This window comes from Pyrgilauda ruficollis, unplaced genomic scaffold (genome assembly GCF_017590135.1).
Source record: "Pyrgilauda ruficollis isolate IOZ18807 unplaced genomic scaffold, ASM1759013v1 scaffold30, whole genome shotgun sequence".
Taxonomy (NCBI): Eukaryota; Metazoa; Chordata; class Aves; order Passeriformes; family Passeridae; genus Pyrgilauda; species Pyrgilauda ruficollis.
This window is the reverse complement of record NW_024524378.1, coordinates 5,194,871-5,212,931: the sequence shown is the minus strand read 5'-3', so window position 1 is coordinate 5,212,931 and position 18,061 is coordinate 5,194,871. Positions and strand designations below refer to the sequence as shown.

General features: G+C 36.9%; 1 protein-coding gene across 2 annotated transcripts in view; it reads right to left on the bottom strand.

Moving 5' to 3' along the window:
* ATP6V1H (ATPase H+ transporting V1 subunit H) overlaps window positions 1-18,061 on the bottom strand; it is a 48,101-nt gene that overhangs the window by 15,916 nt on the left and 14,124 nt on the right. For both annotated transcript variants that reach the window (XM_041473675.1, XM_041473676.1), the window contains exons 5-12: window positions 15,297-15,410; window positions 12,513-12,617; window positions 11,398-11,451; window positions 9,230-9,327; window positions 7,590-7,782; window positions 4,371-4,549; window positions 3,471-3,596; window positions 1,224-1,325 (exon numbers count right to left, since the gene is read on the bottom strand). In XM_041473675.1, coding sequence (XP_041329609.1) covers window positions 1,224-1,325; window positions 3,471-3,596; window positions 4,371-4,549; window positions 7,590-7,782; window positions 9,230-9,327; window positions 11,398-11,451; window positions 12,513-12,617; window positions 15,297-15,410 — 971 coding nt within the window. The remainder of the gene's footprint in view (window positions 1-1,223; window positions 1,326-3,470; window positions 3,597-4,370; window positions 4,550-7,589; window positions 7,783-9,229; window positions 9,328-11,397; window positions 11,452-12,512; window positions 12,618-15,296; window positions 15,411-18,061) is intronic.

The following is an 18,061-nucleotide window of genomic DNA, read 5'->3' as shown; positions in this document are numbered from 1 at the left end:
TGCACTGCACCAAGGCCTTTTCTGCTCCTCACCCCACAAGCAAGGGGACTGGGGCTGCACAAGGACGTGGGACAGGACACAGCCATGGCAGCTGACTCCAGCTGACCAAAGGGATATTCTATACCATATGGCAACATGCTCAGCACATAAAACTGGGACAAGGAGGAGGGGACCATTCAAAATGATGGTGTTTGTCTTTCCAAGTACCCATGATGTATGATGAAGACCTGCTTTCCCTGGGATGGATGAACACCTGCCTGCCTGTGGGAAGCAGTGAATTAATTCCCTATTTTGCTTTACTTATTAAATTGTCTTTATCTCAACCTACAATTTTCTTCACTTTTACTTTTGTCTCTCTTCCTCCATCCTGCTGTGGAGAGAGAGCAAGCAGCTATAGGGACCCTGAGCTGCCAGCTGGGGTTATACCATGACATCCATTAAACCCTGTGCAGAAACCAGGAACAGACTGCTTCTTTGCTACAAAAATTAAGTCACACGTCCCTCTGTGTAAGTGATGAACCAGATTCCAGCAAAAACCAAAGGCTTTTTTCTGCTTCAATGGTCTCTACCTTAGAAGTGCAATTATTCAGTAAACATCTTTGCTCACAGGTTTTTAAAGCAGGAAAAATATAGCAATGTCTGTGTGTATTTCAACAAGAATTTAAGTTTATAATGAACATGAAAGCTTTAATCAAAATGTGTATTTGTGCAGCTAAAGCATGCTTAAATGGAAGAGTGGCAACTGAATCTGCGCATCACTGAAATTAACCAGCAATTGTTTGTGGAAAAAACTCCTCTGTAGTCTTAAGTCACAAAACAGCCTTTAGCATTGTTGGAATAATCCATATCTATCCCAAGTCCAATAATTATAGTCCAATTAGTCATAAAGAGGAAAAATTATATGTTGATTAAACTCTTGATAGCTCTTCCAGTTTCTTCTGGTGGCTGGCTTCTGCTTTTGTCTAAACATTGTATTCAATACTTACTTAAAACAATGGTTCTCTTCACGGTTAAGAGACATTGAAATCTATTAAGTGAAAGTTCCAGTTTGCAGTTTCTCATCTGATCTAGTTTGTGTTTCCTCATCTTCCCAATAAATAAAACTTAAGCATAACCTGCAATCCCTCTGTAGCATATTTTAATATAAATAAGAAGAAAATGCCACAGGCACAGTACACACTCCAGCTACCTTCTAGGATAACAACATACTGGCATTTTCCTACCGTTTCCCACGGGGATAGTGTCGTACATATTCTCCCACATCATGAGCAGCTACAGCCAGCACCTGTGGATCATCAGAAACTTCCAGAAGTTTTGTCAGGATCCTAAGAAAGAATTTTAAACAATCAAGTCCCAGGTTTTGGGTTGGTTTTTTATTTTTTTGTTTTGGTTTTCTTATTGATGTTTTTTTAATCAGTGATAACTTAAAATAACAAAGCCCATAAGCATAAAAATGTTTTACAAGTCACCCAAACAGTAAAGCTAGAACTTTTTCCAAACAATGCAGTTGTACTTAACAAAACTGGGAACCTGCCCTAATTAACAGAATTATTTAAAATATTCACTAGAGTCAGTTTAGTGAGCTACCTACACAAATACCTATAACCAAGGACTACAAAATCTCCCCTTTTTTTATACATTGGCTTCAAGACCAACAGTTCTGAGTTGTAGATAAGCTTCATTAAAAAGCAGTTCTTTCCTAACTCAAAGACTGAGATGAAAGCTATGCTCCTTGCAAATTACTTCAGTGCCACATTATTTTCATAGCATGCACAGAAACACAGAGCTGTAAGAAGCATAAAACAGCTTGTAGACTCTTAACACTGTCTGAATTTTTTAATTAAGTAGTTAAAGCACCTTTAGTGGAAAACAGCTACAAGTAACACTGTTCTCTAGCCAGTAATGAGAAGGGGGGAAAATGACACATTATGAAGGTTAGGCACAGCTGAAAAGGTTAAACATAGAGATCATTGGAAAATTAGAGTATTCTATGCTTAGTGAGATGACAAATGTGTTCTAATCAGACAAAGTTAGAAACAAGCTGAAATTGGTAGGTTAAAAATTCAACTGGAATTAAAAAAAGGAACATTCTGGTAAAATTAAATTACCACAGCCACTGCCTCCCTAGAGGCCAGAAAGTGACAGGAAAACCACTTCTCAAATAAAAGAGCTCTTACTTTTGACAGGAAGAGGAAGCAGAAACTTGAACCATAACATTAAGCAGAAGACACCAAAGATCCATATGATGTTGAAAATACAAGCCCAGCATCAAAGTAGGCAATAATGGCAGAAGGTATGAAAACAATTATATTTTACAATAGTGTGAGAGTATTAGATTTAGAAAACTAATAAGCAGGCAGATAAGGAAAAATAAATTATATGGCTCAAAGCAAATAAGGATTGTCTGTAAAATGTCTTACAAGGCAAAAAAAAGAAGTTCTGAGGTGCAAGAATCTCCCCATTATGCTGTGGCAGAGGGTGGGTGGGTTTTTTGAGGTTTGGTGTTAAGTTTTTGGGGAATTTTTTTGAGAGTTGGGGGTGTGTCAGGAACTACTGAAGATCACTGTCTTTGTAGCAGCAGAAGCACAAGAAATTAAGTCCCAGAATCAGGAGAAATAAATACAGTAAAACATGGTAATCACTGCAGGAAATACTAAGCCCCAACATCAACTTCATGCTGCAGTTGTCAGCATCTAAAATTTTTAAGTCTATAGTCCTACATATTCAACAATATGCACTCAGGGAAGAATTTATCAGAATTTTTCTAAGGTGTCAGTCCAGCCAAAATGCACATAAAGCTCAAGATCAGCTTGCTCTTGCCATGTCTTCTAATATCTCACATGCTCCATTTGACCTCCTGATTTCTGTTAGATCTGGCACTTACTAGCAAGCCCTGAACTGAAAGAACACCATGTGTTTTCAGTTAATGACAGGAACCAGGCATCATTTCAGGACACAGTTTCATATGCCAGACAGCCAGTCCTTGACTGCAAATAAATATGAGTTCAGGTTCACTTCATTTAAAAATCTACGTACTCCAAACACAGTTCCAACACAAAATAGACACACTGCAACATAATGCATTGAGTCAAATTTTTCATGGAACAGTACCACAACTTTCAACTCCCAAATATCCAAGACAGGAGTTCATTACTCAGATCAACATCACCACACAACACAAATCTAAGATTAAGATACAGTAAAAACATTTCTTAATCAAATCAAACCTGCATGCAAGTTAAACTAAAGATATTCCCTCTATTATAAATACATTTTCACCAGTAAAAGCAAATAAACAGTTCTGGTTTTTGAACACAGCAAACTCTCTAAAACACTCTAAAATAAGCAGGATGTTTTGACTTGCTTTCATTCTTGACTTGGCGTTAAAATGTAAAACCTTTATTAGATTCTGGTTCATTTAAACACAGAAAATATTAAAGGATCCCATTATTCAAGACCTGAAAACTTACTTGAGTAGTTCGTAATTCTTCTCATTTAGTCTTACAGCATTCTCCCGCCAAAACTTCTCAGATTTGTGCACAGGACTCCACTCCAGTCTTCCTGACTTGAGCTCAGAGCTGTATTCATCAAAGGAGCTGCAACACAAGACCTAAATGAGATATTGGCCAAGATTCTACAAACACTTTGAACCATATGCCCAAGCCTGTCCCTAACAAAGCGGGAGCTCAAATTGCTATGACACATTTGGAAGTCAGTGCTCTGCAGAGTATGAGAATTGTTCCCTGTCTCACCATTTTGTAAGTAAGAAAATGCATGAGAGGCAAGAAGAAAAAATTGTTTTCAAATACAAGCCTCTATCTGTCCCAAAACACTATTCCCAGGAAATAACCACCAACCAAGCCATACAAATGCAACATTTTGGAATTTAATTCTCTGTTTTGTTGGGTTTTTATGCTTTAACTTCCCCAGTCAAGGATTTCAGTCTACTTCCATCCACTTAAACCTTGGACGCTACCTACAATATGCACTTAAATTTAGGCACAAGACCAAGAACAAGGTAAACACCAGCAAAAACTTGAGTTAATCTGGACAGTATTAATTATTCTAATCAGGCAAACTTCAGTTTTGACTGGAAATCCTTTAAGATAATTTTTCGAGTCCTTTAACAATTTCTCAGTTACAAAGATCACATATATAAATGAAGACTTATTTTCTATTTATTTTCTATTCAGCCTCTAAATACTGACATACAATAGGAAACTAACAACCAGCACATCTCTGTATGCTCTATCTTACTAAATAGCCTTGACATATCATAATTCTGTAGATATTTTAGCCTTACAAAAGAAAAAGGTTCTACAAACATTCACATAACTGCATTTTTTTGAAGTGCACACTGCAAAGCATACCTAAGGTCCTGCACGCTCTCACCAAGCTTGTCCAGTAGAAATTTGATATCTTCACTGATGTCTTCATCATCATATTTCTGCTGATCCAAATTCTCTAGCTGCTTTAGAACCTTACACTGAATCATGGCAAGAGCATATTCTTGGCGAGTTTCTCTCTCAGTAGATTTCTCTAACAAATTCTAGGAACGTAAAGATGTATTTATTTTGTTTAAGAACAGACTACTTTGAAACAAAGCAGAATTTTAAAGAAATACTCTTACTGGAACTTTATAAATTACTAAGTCACAAAACCGACCGCTTCCTGAAATAATCTCTTTCTTCTATAACAAAGTACTAATTCACCTGTTTTGAATATTTTCCACATAAAACTGAGGTGACTACAAATACTATTCAAAGAAAAAGGGCAGGCTTATATCTCAAATACCAGAACCTCCACTATAAATAACCACTTTTATCTTGGATTATCATTTTAGTTTTCTGTGAAGCAATAGCATAAGGCAGAGAGCCTTTAAAAAAAATAACCTGAAGTCTTATTTCCAATTCAAAGTTACCATCTGGATTAGATCAGCTCTTTTCAAGTTTGGGAATATTCCAACTAGACATTTTTATTTAAACAGAAGCTTGTTGGTAAGACTGGAAGTATAAGCACAGAATGCAGTAGTCAAGTTCCCATATCATCTAGTCATTACATTTCTACTCAATTTTATCAGCTTTCAATTATATTTTTCAATCAGAGCTGGCCACCTGCACTTTTTGATAAAGCTGAAAACATGAATTTTATACAAAAGACAAAGTCCTTAATAAACAGAACAGGTGTTCATACAAATAGGACTTAATATCTGCCAGAAATAAGCAGTGAAACTATATAGAAGGAATTTGACTGCATTACTCTTGTGACAGAACTATTACACTTGAGATTCTTTTATATCAGACATCCTATTAGTTACTGAAGTAGAAACTGCAAATCAATTTTAAAACTTGCAAACTAAATATAAGTCATATTACTATTTTTAATGGCCCTATACAATTAGCCTTAATGTGCAAAAAAAGTTTCTACTTCAGTAAGAGCACTAAAAGGTAATTCACAGAAAGTAATGCTAATTTACTTAGAGTTAAAACTGCTAATGAGAGCAAATGAAAAAATAATGAACCTTAAATAAGACAATACAACAGGTTCAAGGAGCAGGTGGAAAAGGTTCCAAAGAATTCCTAGTTAAGGTAATTGCAAGCAGATGTGGAAGCTATTCCAAGTATTATTACCTATCTCATACCATAGTGAGATGCTCAAGCTTTTCATAGTGAATTTGAAAGGATATGTTAAAGTAAAAACACAAACACGTGACTATATAGAATGGATCAGTAAACTACTCAGTAACAAAAACCAAAATCTTAAGATATAAGACCAGTTCTAGGCAGGAAACAGATGTAGAAGGGGATAAAAGTATGAAAAATGAAGGGATAAAATAATAGGTAGAGAAAACAGTAGATTCAAAGAGAGAGGAGTGCCCAATACTTATTGCTTTATAGAAAAAATTATTATATTTGCAGTTATATACTTCAGGCAACAAATCTGACATAAAAGTGAAATATGTTGAATTAGGAGAAGTAGTAGAGAGGACATCCAAGTTGCCGGCACTCATGGAGCACTTTCTGTAATGAATGCATAGACAGACTGGGGAATCATCAAGCCTAGTCTTTTATTCAATTCCCTCCACCACTTCCAGAAACTGTGGCAGGAAAAGGACTACCTTTCCTCTGCTACCTATATTAATTTTGCTTCAGAACTCACAGCTCCTATGTCTAATTTCTAATCTATTATGTTCCCGGCTGCCAGTTAACAACTCATCTTCACGCCAACACAAGTCCTTAATGTTGGAGAAAGGAAACAGCTAAGTTACATTCCCCCAAGCCTGTAACAGAAACAACTTATTCTTTCTTAGCCTTTTTTTAAAAAAAAAATAGCTTCATTTTGGTCTCCTCTTGCAAAACACAGTAGATCTAAGAACTAGCAATTATTTCTCCTATATTTTTATGACCTCAGAACAGGAAGAAACGGGATATTAACTGCTGAGCTTCTCAGCTTCTTTTTCTCTTTTAATTTTTTTTTCCAATTTGTCTTGCAATATGACAGTGCTTAATCCTAATATTAAAGATCTTTAAGAACACTACAACATCTAGAGAGTAAGAACAGTAAGAATATATAGTAAGAATAGCTCCTACTGAAGATTTCATACCACTGTACTCCTTCAACAAGACAAACAGCAGATTCTTATGATCTGCCTTGTCCAGAAATATTTCAGTGGCAGATGTTTCCAGATAAAGAGACAGAGTAAGCACCTTCACACAGCTTATCATTGCTAATCAGCAAGTCAGTAAGCAACAATTTCCCTCTCCCCATTCTAATGTGCTTGCAACACTTACTATTGGAACACAATTCACATGCAGGAAAACAAACAGCTTCCAAGACCTGCATTTCCTACTCAGGATACCAAGTGCTGCTTGAAAAAACAGCATTACAAGCTGTTACAGCTTTCCTGTATTAACTCACATGACACTTGGCAAGCATGCACATAAAACTAGTAACATCCGTGAACATAAAATGGCACTCTCACAGTAAAAACATCAAGCCTAGGTACCTAATTATCTTATATAACACCAGGAATTTTCAGGTAATGCAGACACAGTAAGTCAACTAATCACTCTTACACGGGTATTCTCATCCGCCTTTACGGAGCCACCAAGAAAATATTTTTGGACTAGTAAATGAAAATAAGTTCTCAGTTGGACAAACATATGCTTTCAAAATAATACTTTGCTAATTAAAGCTTCATGAGGTAAAATTTACCAGCTATTAGTAACTCCAGGGTTTTACAGTAGTACCAGTAGGAAAAAACCTTGAATGAAAAAAAGAGAAATCACTAGTGCTTGTGTTAACATTGGTCTTTTTAGTCAATCTTATTTTAAGAAGGCATTGAATAGCAAATATTTATTAATAGTCTACATATTACCACTAGCAAAAATTCAAGTTTACAAAAAGAAAAAAAAGACAAAAAAAGACAAAAAAAAAAACCCAAAAAAAAACCCCAAAAAAACCCATAGAGTTAAGCTTTCAATCAGCTTATTGATATGGTCCAGCAGAAATAACTGTTCATCAGTGATATTTGAGACCTAAGAATTTGTAAGAGAAGCACAGCACGACTGCAGTCAGCAGGTACTCACCCGAAATGCTGCGAGGATGATCCTGGTTACTTTCTCTTTGACAGATTCCTGAAGAATATCCGACAGCACAGGGACGATATTGTACCGACGAAGGTATTCACACATTTGAGGGCTAAATGCCAGCAGCCACACACAGAAAATCATCTGATACTGGAGCTGAAAACCGCATTTGTTGCTCAAGACACCCATGATGCTAAAAAATTGACATAGTACACATTTAATTTTTAAATAATGACTATATAGGTTGCATTGCTCCAATCTGAAACATTAAAAGAAATGGTAACAACTTATTGGAAAGAGCTGCTGAGTATGAGCATACAACACACACTTCACAGCAACCTGCATCACTATTAATCATTGTATAAGCAGCTTGTTCAGAAAGCCATCTTTTAAAAAGATGTTTTTTTTCACATTAGCCTTAGAGCCATAAAGTAGCTTTTCCCATTTGAACTGATGTGGTACTGTATCCATCTTCTGGTTCACCAAGTCAGTTTTTTTACTGGTATGTTTAAAGCATTTGTCATTCTGGAAGAAACAGAGAAATCTCAGCTACTCCTTCAGACTTAAAAAGAAATAAATGGAACAACATCTACACAAATTCAACCTTGTTCCTTAATTGTACTTGCCCACAGAAGTGTCTGAAATGAGCTGAAGCATTCATTATTTAACAGCAAGTTCTCAGAAAATGGCTTATAGATACAAATATACAAAGTACTGCTAGGAAAATAATAGCACCACAAGATCTTCAAGAAGACATCATGCAGCTGAAGTTCTGAAAATGTAATAAGTAATTTAGAGGTCAAATTTGAAATAGATAACTCAATTTAAAATTTAAAAAATAATCTATATTCAAAATCATTCTTATCAAGTTTAAGACAGGTTCAAACATGGTGAAGCACAGGCTTATTGTAATGCTTTAATACCTGATTAAAAAGCTTCCTTGGTTTCAGCAGTATCATCTTGACACACAGGAACATCACTTGAAATTTTACTTCACTAGGAATTTTGACTTTTCTCCATTTCAGTGTAAAGGGATATTTTCCATTCAAGGGCAAATTACATACCAACCATCCCCAGTAGAGGCATAGATGGCAGAAAAAATTATTTATAGGCAAGCATTTTTTAAATAAGATTAGTGCTGAAATCCTAGCCTAATGCAATGCTATTTATTAGGAGAATTGGATAAAAGACTGACCTACTTGAAGCCATATGTGGAAAAAAATTGGTCTCAGCTCTAGAAAATGTTTCTCCTTTCACTAATATTTTCAGACAGAGAAATTCCCAAACTCAAAGACTAGGATGATTAGCAGAAACTCATTTCATTAGTCCTTGTTCTACTAAAAAAATAAACAGAACAGCTCTACTAAAAAATAACAGAACATGTTCAGCTGAAGACAAATGGTTATACTCCCATTCAGATACACACTTAAGCAGTTCTTGAACAGGGAAGTGACATCAATGCCTCAACAGTACAAGTTTCATTTGTCTATTTGACTCTGTTAATGTTTGAAAACAAATCTCCTTTGCAGGTAAATAGAACAGCTGTCTATTACAAGAGAGTTCTATTCCAATAAAAGGCCACTGGGGAATGTACTGCTGTAAGTGCATGTGTATCCATATAAATTGAAATAGGTGCTCACCAATTTACTCCATCTGCTTCTACCCATGCAAAGCGGTATTCATTGACCCTGAGCATCAGCTGCAGACATCCAGCAACACATTGTACATACTGGGAACTCTGGGTGAAAAAAAGAACACTTCTTACCAGAAGAGTCAGGTGGCAAGAGCTACAAGTACAGTTTCCCTGATTAGGCTTTACTGGCATAAAAGGAGAGAGTTCTGAATATTAAAGCAGTGTTATGCAAGCAATACCACTTTACATTATCAGAACATCTGAACATGCCTTCCTTCAGTATCTATGAATGAAAGCTGTCTTCTGTTTGAATAAAGTTGCCAGAACATGTTTCTCTCTCTTCTTACTCAATTGTCAGCATTACCTTCACTAATACTAACCATACATTAATCAGAAATGCTGCTGATAAAATGCTGTTTGCTTTTTTCCTCCTTATAAGCCTTTTAATTGAAAGTCTCACGGTAGCTCACTCACATAATACAAGATCAAACCTTTCCAACATTTAATGAAGCAAAGAAGTTAGGCAATCCCATATGAAAAGAAAGGAGGCAATAAACAGAATTGAAAATAAAGAGTAACTCATTCTGTGTCTCTCTTGAGAGATTTAAGTCCTTTATGTAAAAACTAAGTCTGTGCATCTGGGCTCAAATCATCTAGAGTATCAATTTCCCTGTGAACGTATTAATTTCCACACTCCATGCAAATAAAACAGCTATAAACACACAGACAGCTCTCCCACTCCAAATAATGCATTAATTTTTCTGGATCACCAACCCATTGAACTTGGAGTTTTCTTTTTAAAGAGTCTGTCATAAAAGCATTGTCTTCTAACACCATTATAATTGAAATTTCGTAACAGATTCCAGTTCTCATTTCCTGTATAAAATGCTACAACTGCATCTCTAATTTACTCTGAAATTAGCCAAGACCTGCTTGAAAATCCTGCATAAGCTAGACCTGAAATCCGAACACTAACAAAGTTAATATTTACCCACTTTAATTATCCTAAAACATATTTGCACTCTGCTGCTCTGGGACCCTGCCATGGCACAGTACATCCATGCAGTGCCACAGTGCAACGAAAACCGATTTCTGAGCACGTCAGAGAAGCTCATGGCTTCATAGTAAGTGCTGCTGTGTGCCGTAGAACTTTTTACTCTTTATGGCTGTATGACCGTCTAACAAAACCTAACACTATGGAACACAGATCTGCACATGAAATACTGAAATGCTTCAACTTATATGCTCAGGCCATTGTTTTATGCCCTACCCATAGTCATGAATAACAGTCTTGATTTAAGAGATTTCTCTACAGGAGCTAACACTTCAAAGCCACGACTAGACTTTGAAGAACAACAAATCCCAAGTTAAGTCTTCTGAGAAACTGTGACCACTTTCAGGCTGCAAAACGAACAAAAGACCAAACTGAATTCTACTCCACATTCAAGAACTATGATAAGCTGCCTCATCATGCCACAACACCACAGAAAATCCAGTCAGGATGATAATTTGCATTTGTTATACTGCCAGTTCATCTCCAAGCTCAGCAGCTTTTACAGCTACATGAAATTCAGTATTTAAAAGAATGTTGACGCTAAAAGGACAATCTGTTTTCCTCTGAATTCAAGCTATTCAGTTATGAAAATCTTACAGCTTTGAAAGCACTCCTGCAATTTCATGCCACAGAGGTTAATAGGCAATATCAGCTTTAATATCTGATGTGCCCTTTTCTGAGTTCTGTACAGCACAACACCCAAAAGCTTCCCAGTTTCAGGTTTCTTCTACAAGTCAAACAGCTCAGTGGTAAACAGCACAGAATCATTTGGGCTGGAAAAGACCTCTAAGATCACCAAGTCAGGGACTTAAAATTACTTGAATATTAAATTAGTTTTATATAATTTTTCAAGTTTTAACAAAGAGAATCCTAGATACAGCAACAGCTTTAACAAGACAAACTAACTTGAAAAATATACACTTCCACTGCCAATATTCTATGTGAAATGAAGTGTTTAAAAATACTTTTGTTTCTTGGCGCCATCACCTGGCACTCTGTTGTACAGTTCTGAATCCAAGTACTTCTTATCACTGGCACCAGAAGAGATCTGCACCTTAATCCGAGGAGTGAACATCACCTGCCCAAAATAGCAGATTGACAGATTTCAAAGATATACTCACATCAGTTGTGGAGACTGTTCCTGTATCCACAGTACCCCCTGTACCACGTAGTTTCTAGGGAAAGAAAAAATAAACGTTTAAAATCAGAGTTATTCTTCACCCTTAAGGAACAGCTGTTAACCAGTTTCTTTCAGTTCTCCAATGTTTCTAGCCATAAAAAAAAATTAGACCCTATTAGATATTACTCCTGCTTAATATATTACTGTAATATACGGTACTTATTTCCCACACACACCTCATGTCTAGAAGAACATGCTTGGAACTGATCTAGTACATCAACATTTTTAATTATTTAAGTGTGGATTGATTCAAGATATTTATTTATCTTAGAATTTGCAAACTGTACTCTTGCATCTTTCTGAAGGGAATTTCAACTTTAAGAGTCTCCTTCCAGAGGACAAAAATAAAATTCCTTTTTAATAAGCCCAGTTTAGAAAACCATGAAAAATATACCATTAATAAATCTACTGAATGTTTCTCGCCTCTCCAGAATCCACTTCTACTACAACACTAAGAGAACGAATGACAACACTGTTTTCTGGAGGAAAAATGTCCAAAAATGAATACAAAGGAGAATGATTCATCTTTGAAGGACAAGCCAGAAGTCAGCGGTTCAAACAGAGCTAAACCATAAAAAAACTGTCCAAATAAGTCAGTTTATTCCATTTCATGACACAGGACTAAAAGTAAAGGTTTTGTACTACTTTGTACTACAGTAAACTGGAAAAAGTTTTGATATTCAGTTTCTGCTGCCATGTTACTTTTCTTCCCAGCAAAAAACTCTGATAATCAAAATAGTAGAGGCAAGACAAAAAAAATCCTCATCTCGTATTTTCTCAGTTTCCAAAAGAAAAAAACAGTGTTAACCAAGAGAAAAGGCAAAAAGCTTTAGCATTAATTTACATTTCAAGGACTGGAGTAAAACATTTAAAATACTAAGTTAAAAACTAAGGTTTTGAATAAAGAACATTTAGCTTTAAAAATCACAAAGCAAAATCTCATTTTAAAAAAAAGCAAAACCAAAAATATACCTCTTGTTTGTACATTTATACATTCATATTCTTGTAAAAAGTTTCCAAAGTTACTATAAAGTTTAAACAAAAGCAGCTTTTTACCTGTGAACTAAGCTGAGTTTTAATCCAGTTGAAATAATAATTCAAGTCACTGCCTTCCATAAGCTCCCTCCCCCAAGCAGCCAGTTTGGCAATAATTCTTGCTGCCTAAAAAAGAACACAATAAACCGATTTTTCAAACACAGCAATTTCAGAATTCAGTGAGAAGTTCGGTAAACTTTGGAAACCAATTTTAGATAAAAGATAGTCCCTTAGAGAAATCTACCTGTTTGCTATGTAGGAGACTCTTCACGCCTGCTAGCAGTTACCTGTAGCTGTTGAAGTCCACAAGGCACCAATAAAGAACTCAGAAGGAGATGGAGGGCTGCAGTCGATGGGCTACTGCTGTAGGACACCACTAGAGTCAGAAATCAATCAAAAGCAAGGCACCTGATGGCCTAACACATGCAGGCTTGATTTAAGCAACTATGGCATACGCCAATACAAATGGTAACATGGTGTTGAAGGTTTTTTTGTATTTAAACTGAAGGAAGTCATCTTCAAAAAGGGAGAAGGTTCAAGCCCAGAAACAGAAGAGCAGAAAAGTAAAATAGAAGGTACAATTTAAGAATGAAGTTGGGGAGTAAAAATGTGGTCAGGTTAAGAATTTTCATGATGCCTATGGCTTTAAGAATACTTAAACAATAGTATATTTCTACATCAGACTTTCCAAATTATATTTGAAGTAAATCTACATTGCAGGCTGCCGTTAATTTGCAAAAGCATTTGAGCCAGCTTACATATAAAGAGGCAGTGTAACCAAGAAATTACGGAAGCAGGGGTTCATTTGCATGCACACAGTTCCATGATGCAGTGAGGACACTATTCCAGCCACCTTTCCACCTTACTGCATTCACATGTGCAGCACCACCACCACTGATTCCAGAGGGATTACAAGTATGAGTCTGGAACAACAATCACTACACTAAAATGTGTCAGATCCCTTTCTTAATGCAAGTAAGTCACCCTAAAAAATCCCACCAGCTTTAAAACACACGATATTAGCTCTCTAGTCAACCATTCTTCTGAGTTAAAACTGCTACCTGGCCCCTGAATGAGAGACCATTTATGCTTAGCGGAATTTCAGCCTACACAGAGGATGAGTATTTTTATCTGCCTCATCAGATGTAATGATGTGGTATCAAAAATCTTCCAGTGTGCATAGTAAGGAGAAAAATAAAATAAACCAAACAAAAAATCACACAATCCTAAAACTTGGGTTTGAAAACATTCATGTGCTTAAAAAAAACATGCACTATACTAAAAGATATAATAAGGCAGTAAACCTAGTGGATCCACTTTAAGTGGATTCACTTCACATAAGATTCTGTGTCTTGTTAAATTATTTGTATATTTTTGCAGTACCTAAAGAAAACAATATCTGAATAACACAAATCTGAGTAGAGAAATGCTGACCATCAAAATTTCTATACCATATGTTTAAAAAACACCATTCCAGGGGAGACTAAATAGTTTGCACTGCAAGGGTCTAAAAATTATACTTTACCTGCATATTTGCACAGTCAGCATTGTCTGACTGCCCAAAATGCAGTTTTGGAGGATGGGTCTTCAGTAGCACTACACCAAAAAAATCACAAAACAAACTGCGTTGGCCAATAAAAAACCCCAGCCACTTCCTCCCTCAGCTACATCAAGAAAACTGATTCACATCCATGCAGTCAACCTGATTAAATAAACAAATCAATCAATCAAGCCTGACATTTTTCTTGAGAATGCACCAGTTCACTGCTCAAGTTGCAGTACAGCCCCAAACACAGTTGCACTGGCCACACCCCAGGGCAAACCCCAGGGCTTGCTCAGTGTCCTGGAATCCTTCCACCAGTTCTGCCCCCACAGCCTAATGCAGACCAGGTAGTGGGTTTCTAGTTTGAGTCTCTGATTTGACTCTACCATATCATTCCAGCACAAACATATGCAGTGTAGAAAAATTCATAGCTGTGCAGTTTTCTCTTCCTCAAGACATAATATAAGTTTCACTGTTGGAAACTGTGGTCTCCACTAGGAATTTACAATAATGCAAATGTATTTTTGGCCTACAAGAAAAAAAAAACCTGCTGAGATTAAATGTCCAGTTCACACCACTGAAAACAGAAGAATATTGAGATTCCAAAAAAGCTGCTCCATATACAGGAGCAGCAAACAGTAGTCAAAGCATAGCAGAAACCATACCCTGCACACAGCAGCACTGGGTTTGGCTGGGATTTCTCTTCACAGCAGTCCATGTGATGCTGTGGTTTAGACTGGTGTCCAAAACAGTGCTGGTAACGTATCAATGTTTTAGCTGCTGCTGAGCAGCACTTGAACAACATCAAGCACTTCTCTGTTTCTCACTCTACACTTCCAGTGAGTCAGCTGATAAACTGAGCATATGACAAAGTAAGGTTCATCGAGGTAAAGATACTTCCTTTGCACAGGATGAGAATTTATATTCTAATATTTGTACAGCATTGAATGGCAGTTGTGATGAAAGATTTTCAGTTATGTTTTATGGTACTTATTGCTCTAAAGTCCCTGCTTTGCTGAATTTTTAAAACCAGCCCTAATCTCCCAGAAATAAACCAATGCGAATTAACAATGTTACTTGTTACTCTGCTTTTTAAAATGTGGTTAGGTGAAGTTTTTACTAAGAATGACTCGTCTAGACTGCAAGATGAAAACTTTCCAGTCCAGGCAGAAGTTTAGTTTCAAATTTCAAAATCTCCTGAAGAAAAAGAGAGCCAGCATTTTTCTCTACCATCTTCAGAGACAGGTTCATTTAAAACTTACCATATGCACAGTGAAGAGATCTTGTCGATTCAACATTGGCAAAAAATAGGACCATGCAGTGTTTTTACCACGTTTTGCATAATCAAAGAAGATGCAAACACGTTGATGATTTTCCTGTAAAAATTGAGAGAGGAAAAGATGACAAATTTGTAAAAGCATTCGACATAAAGCAGCTATTTGCTCCTTGGTATGTTGGCATAGATTATCAGAGTGTATCCTAGCTTGTAAGAGCCCACAGAAATTTTTCAGTTAGACTGAAAAATTTCTTGTGGATACCGCTCATTTCAGCACCCTAACATTAAGATGAGAGATTTGGGGTGGAGGAAACAAGTATCCACAGTACTGCAACACCTCCTGAGCAAAACCACATTCTTCTGCACATGCAATGGAGTAAGGCAAATGAGAAACAACATAAATGCTGTCATTTTTTTAAGAATGACACTACTCTTCATTGAACCAATTATGCTTGATTAAAGTCCATGCAAAGTTTGAAATGTACCGCTACTTCCACACAATAGCCTGTTGTTCAATTTCTACAAGTGAAACCTTAGGGGTGTAAATGAGCTTTCCATTCCTGTCAACGGGAAATGAGCTCTTCTCTCCTAGATGAGGCTGCAGCTGATTCAGCACTTATCTCAGGCAACCGGCATATCTGTAAGAGGACACTGCCACCAGAACTCTGCTCTCCAGGGCTCCTAACCTGAGCCATAAGAGACCACAACTACCTGAGGCTGGGCACTGGGGACAGCATCTTTAAATATTTCCCCTAATAATCATTATGCAAAGCAGCTATTGCAGTTCTCTTTACAGCAAGCCAGAGAACAGACCACACAATCATGAAGGAAAAAGAAAAGCTCTGCTGTATGCAAAGCAGCTATTGCAGTTCTCTTTACAGCAAGCCAGAGAACAGACCACAATCATGAAGGAAAAAGAAAAGTTCTGCTATTTCCTAATAGCCTAGAATATAGACAGACAGTCCCAAAAAATCTCACATTTGAATTCTTGCTTTTCCTCAAGCATTTCCATATGCTTTCCAGTCAGGCTTCCTGGTGGAGTGGAAGCTTTCCTTCTGAAGAGATGTTTCCTCACTGAAGTCAAACTACTACCATCAAGTACACAACTCCAACAAAGAAAGGCAAATGAGAAACTCACAAAAGGACAGTATCTCAGTCTCCACTATGCAAAATTTTAATTTTCAAACTCCCCTAGCTAGAAAGGCTTTTCTCCATCAATTCTGCACCCTGTTATTAACTCTAGGGATGAAGAACCAGCTAGGCAAGCCTCCTTGCTGGAATATGATCCATTAAGCACAAGATAACCTGAATGTGTCCGTGATTCAAACAGTGACACCTTACTAAGCCTTAGAACTGCAACCAACCCTTCCTTGAAAGTAACAGTCATTACCTCAAAAAAACAAGTTTTCTCACTTTTACTCTTTCGATTCTCTTCCCCATCCCCCTGCTGCAGGAGTGGGTGAGTGGCTGTGTGGTGCTTAGCTGCCAGCTGGCGTTGACCACAACAGAATTGTACCACATGGGCTGCAAATTGCTGCCCTGATCACTGACTGGGGAAGCTCAGATGTCACCAGTTATCTACCAGTTATAACCCTGACAGTGATCCATTCTCTACATGGCATGCATAAAAAAGCACTCAGAAATGTTCTCAAAATTTGTTGTACAAACTATAAAATAAATAAAAGTAAGATCTCAGGAACACAGAGCCTTTGGTGAAAAGTTTTTACTCCGTGAGGGCTTGCTTGTTGAGAAATGGCAGCTTGATCAAATAAATCACTGTTAGCATCTGAATGTGCTAAACCGTCTAGCTAAGAAAGATCAAAACGTACCAGATCAACGAGTTCAGTTTACAACATAACTAAGGAGGAGACAGACAAGTCTGGAAGCAGAAATGCTGAAATAATTTCAATATGCTGTCAGTCAGAAGACTTGTCTGGTTTGCTATTAAGGTGCAGGATCAAGACAGAAGGAAGGAGTGGAAAACTCCCCACAGCCCTGAAATATGTAGTGTTGCACCTTCCTAGGAAGATACTGACTACACTGATGAAAAGAAAATTCTGAAGCTCTCACATCACATCAACAGTTGAATAATTTAGTAGCTGTCATTTCTGAAGAAGCATAATGAATTTCAGGTGATACTGCTACCTGCACCAACTAGAGTGTAGGCTCTTAAAGATTGCATAAGTAACAGACTGTGCAGTGTGACGAGGTCACTAATGCAAAGAAATTGTTTCAAGAATTTATCAGATCAAGAGAGTAAGAAATGTTTCCTCAAGGATGGCAGTATGCTAGCACTCTCCACCTTCAGAAGTAAGCAGAATGGAGATAATCTTGTATGGTAAACACAACACTAATTTCATGTTTGCTAGCATTCAAAAGAAATCTTTCTTAGAAAGGTCATCAAATCAGTAAGTAGAACTTCCGGAACAATCCTAGACATCCAAGTAGGCTTCTGGTGATCTCAAAACACAGTTGACATAATTCTCCCCACTTCACAAGCAAAGCACAGAAAGATAATAGAAGCACCACAGTCAGTCATTATCAGACAAAAGCTGAATACTGCTACCTGCAATAGTTTTTACAAGTTCCAGCTGTCAAAAGCAGCTTCAAATATTATTTGTTCATCTCATGAAACTGCAGCAAACATACTTTCTCAAGGCAAATTTTACTCAGAGTCAGGCCATGACAGGTCATGTCCTTGAACAATTTCTTGCTCAAAATGCTTGAATGTACTGAATTAAGACAAGTCAG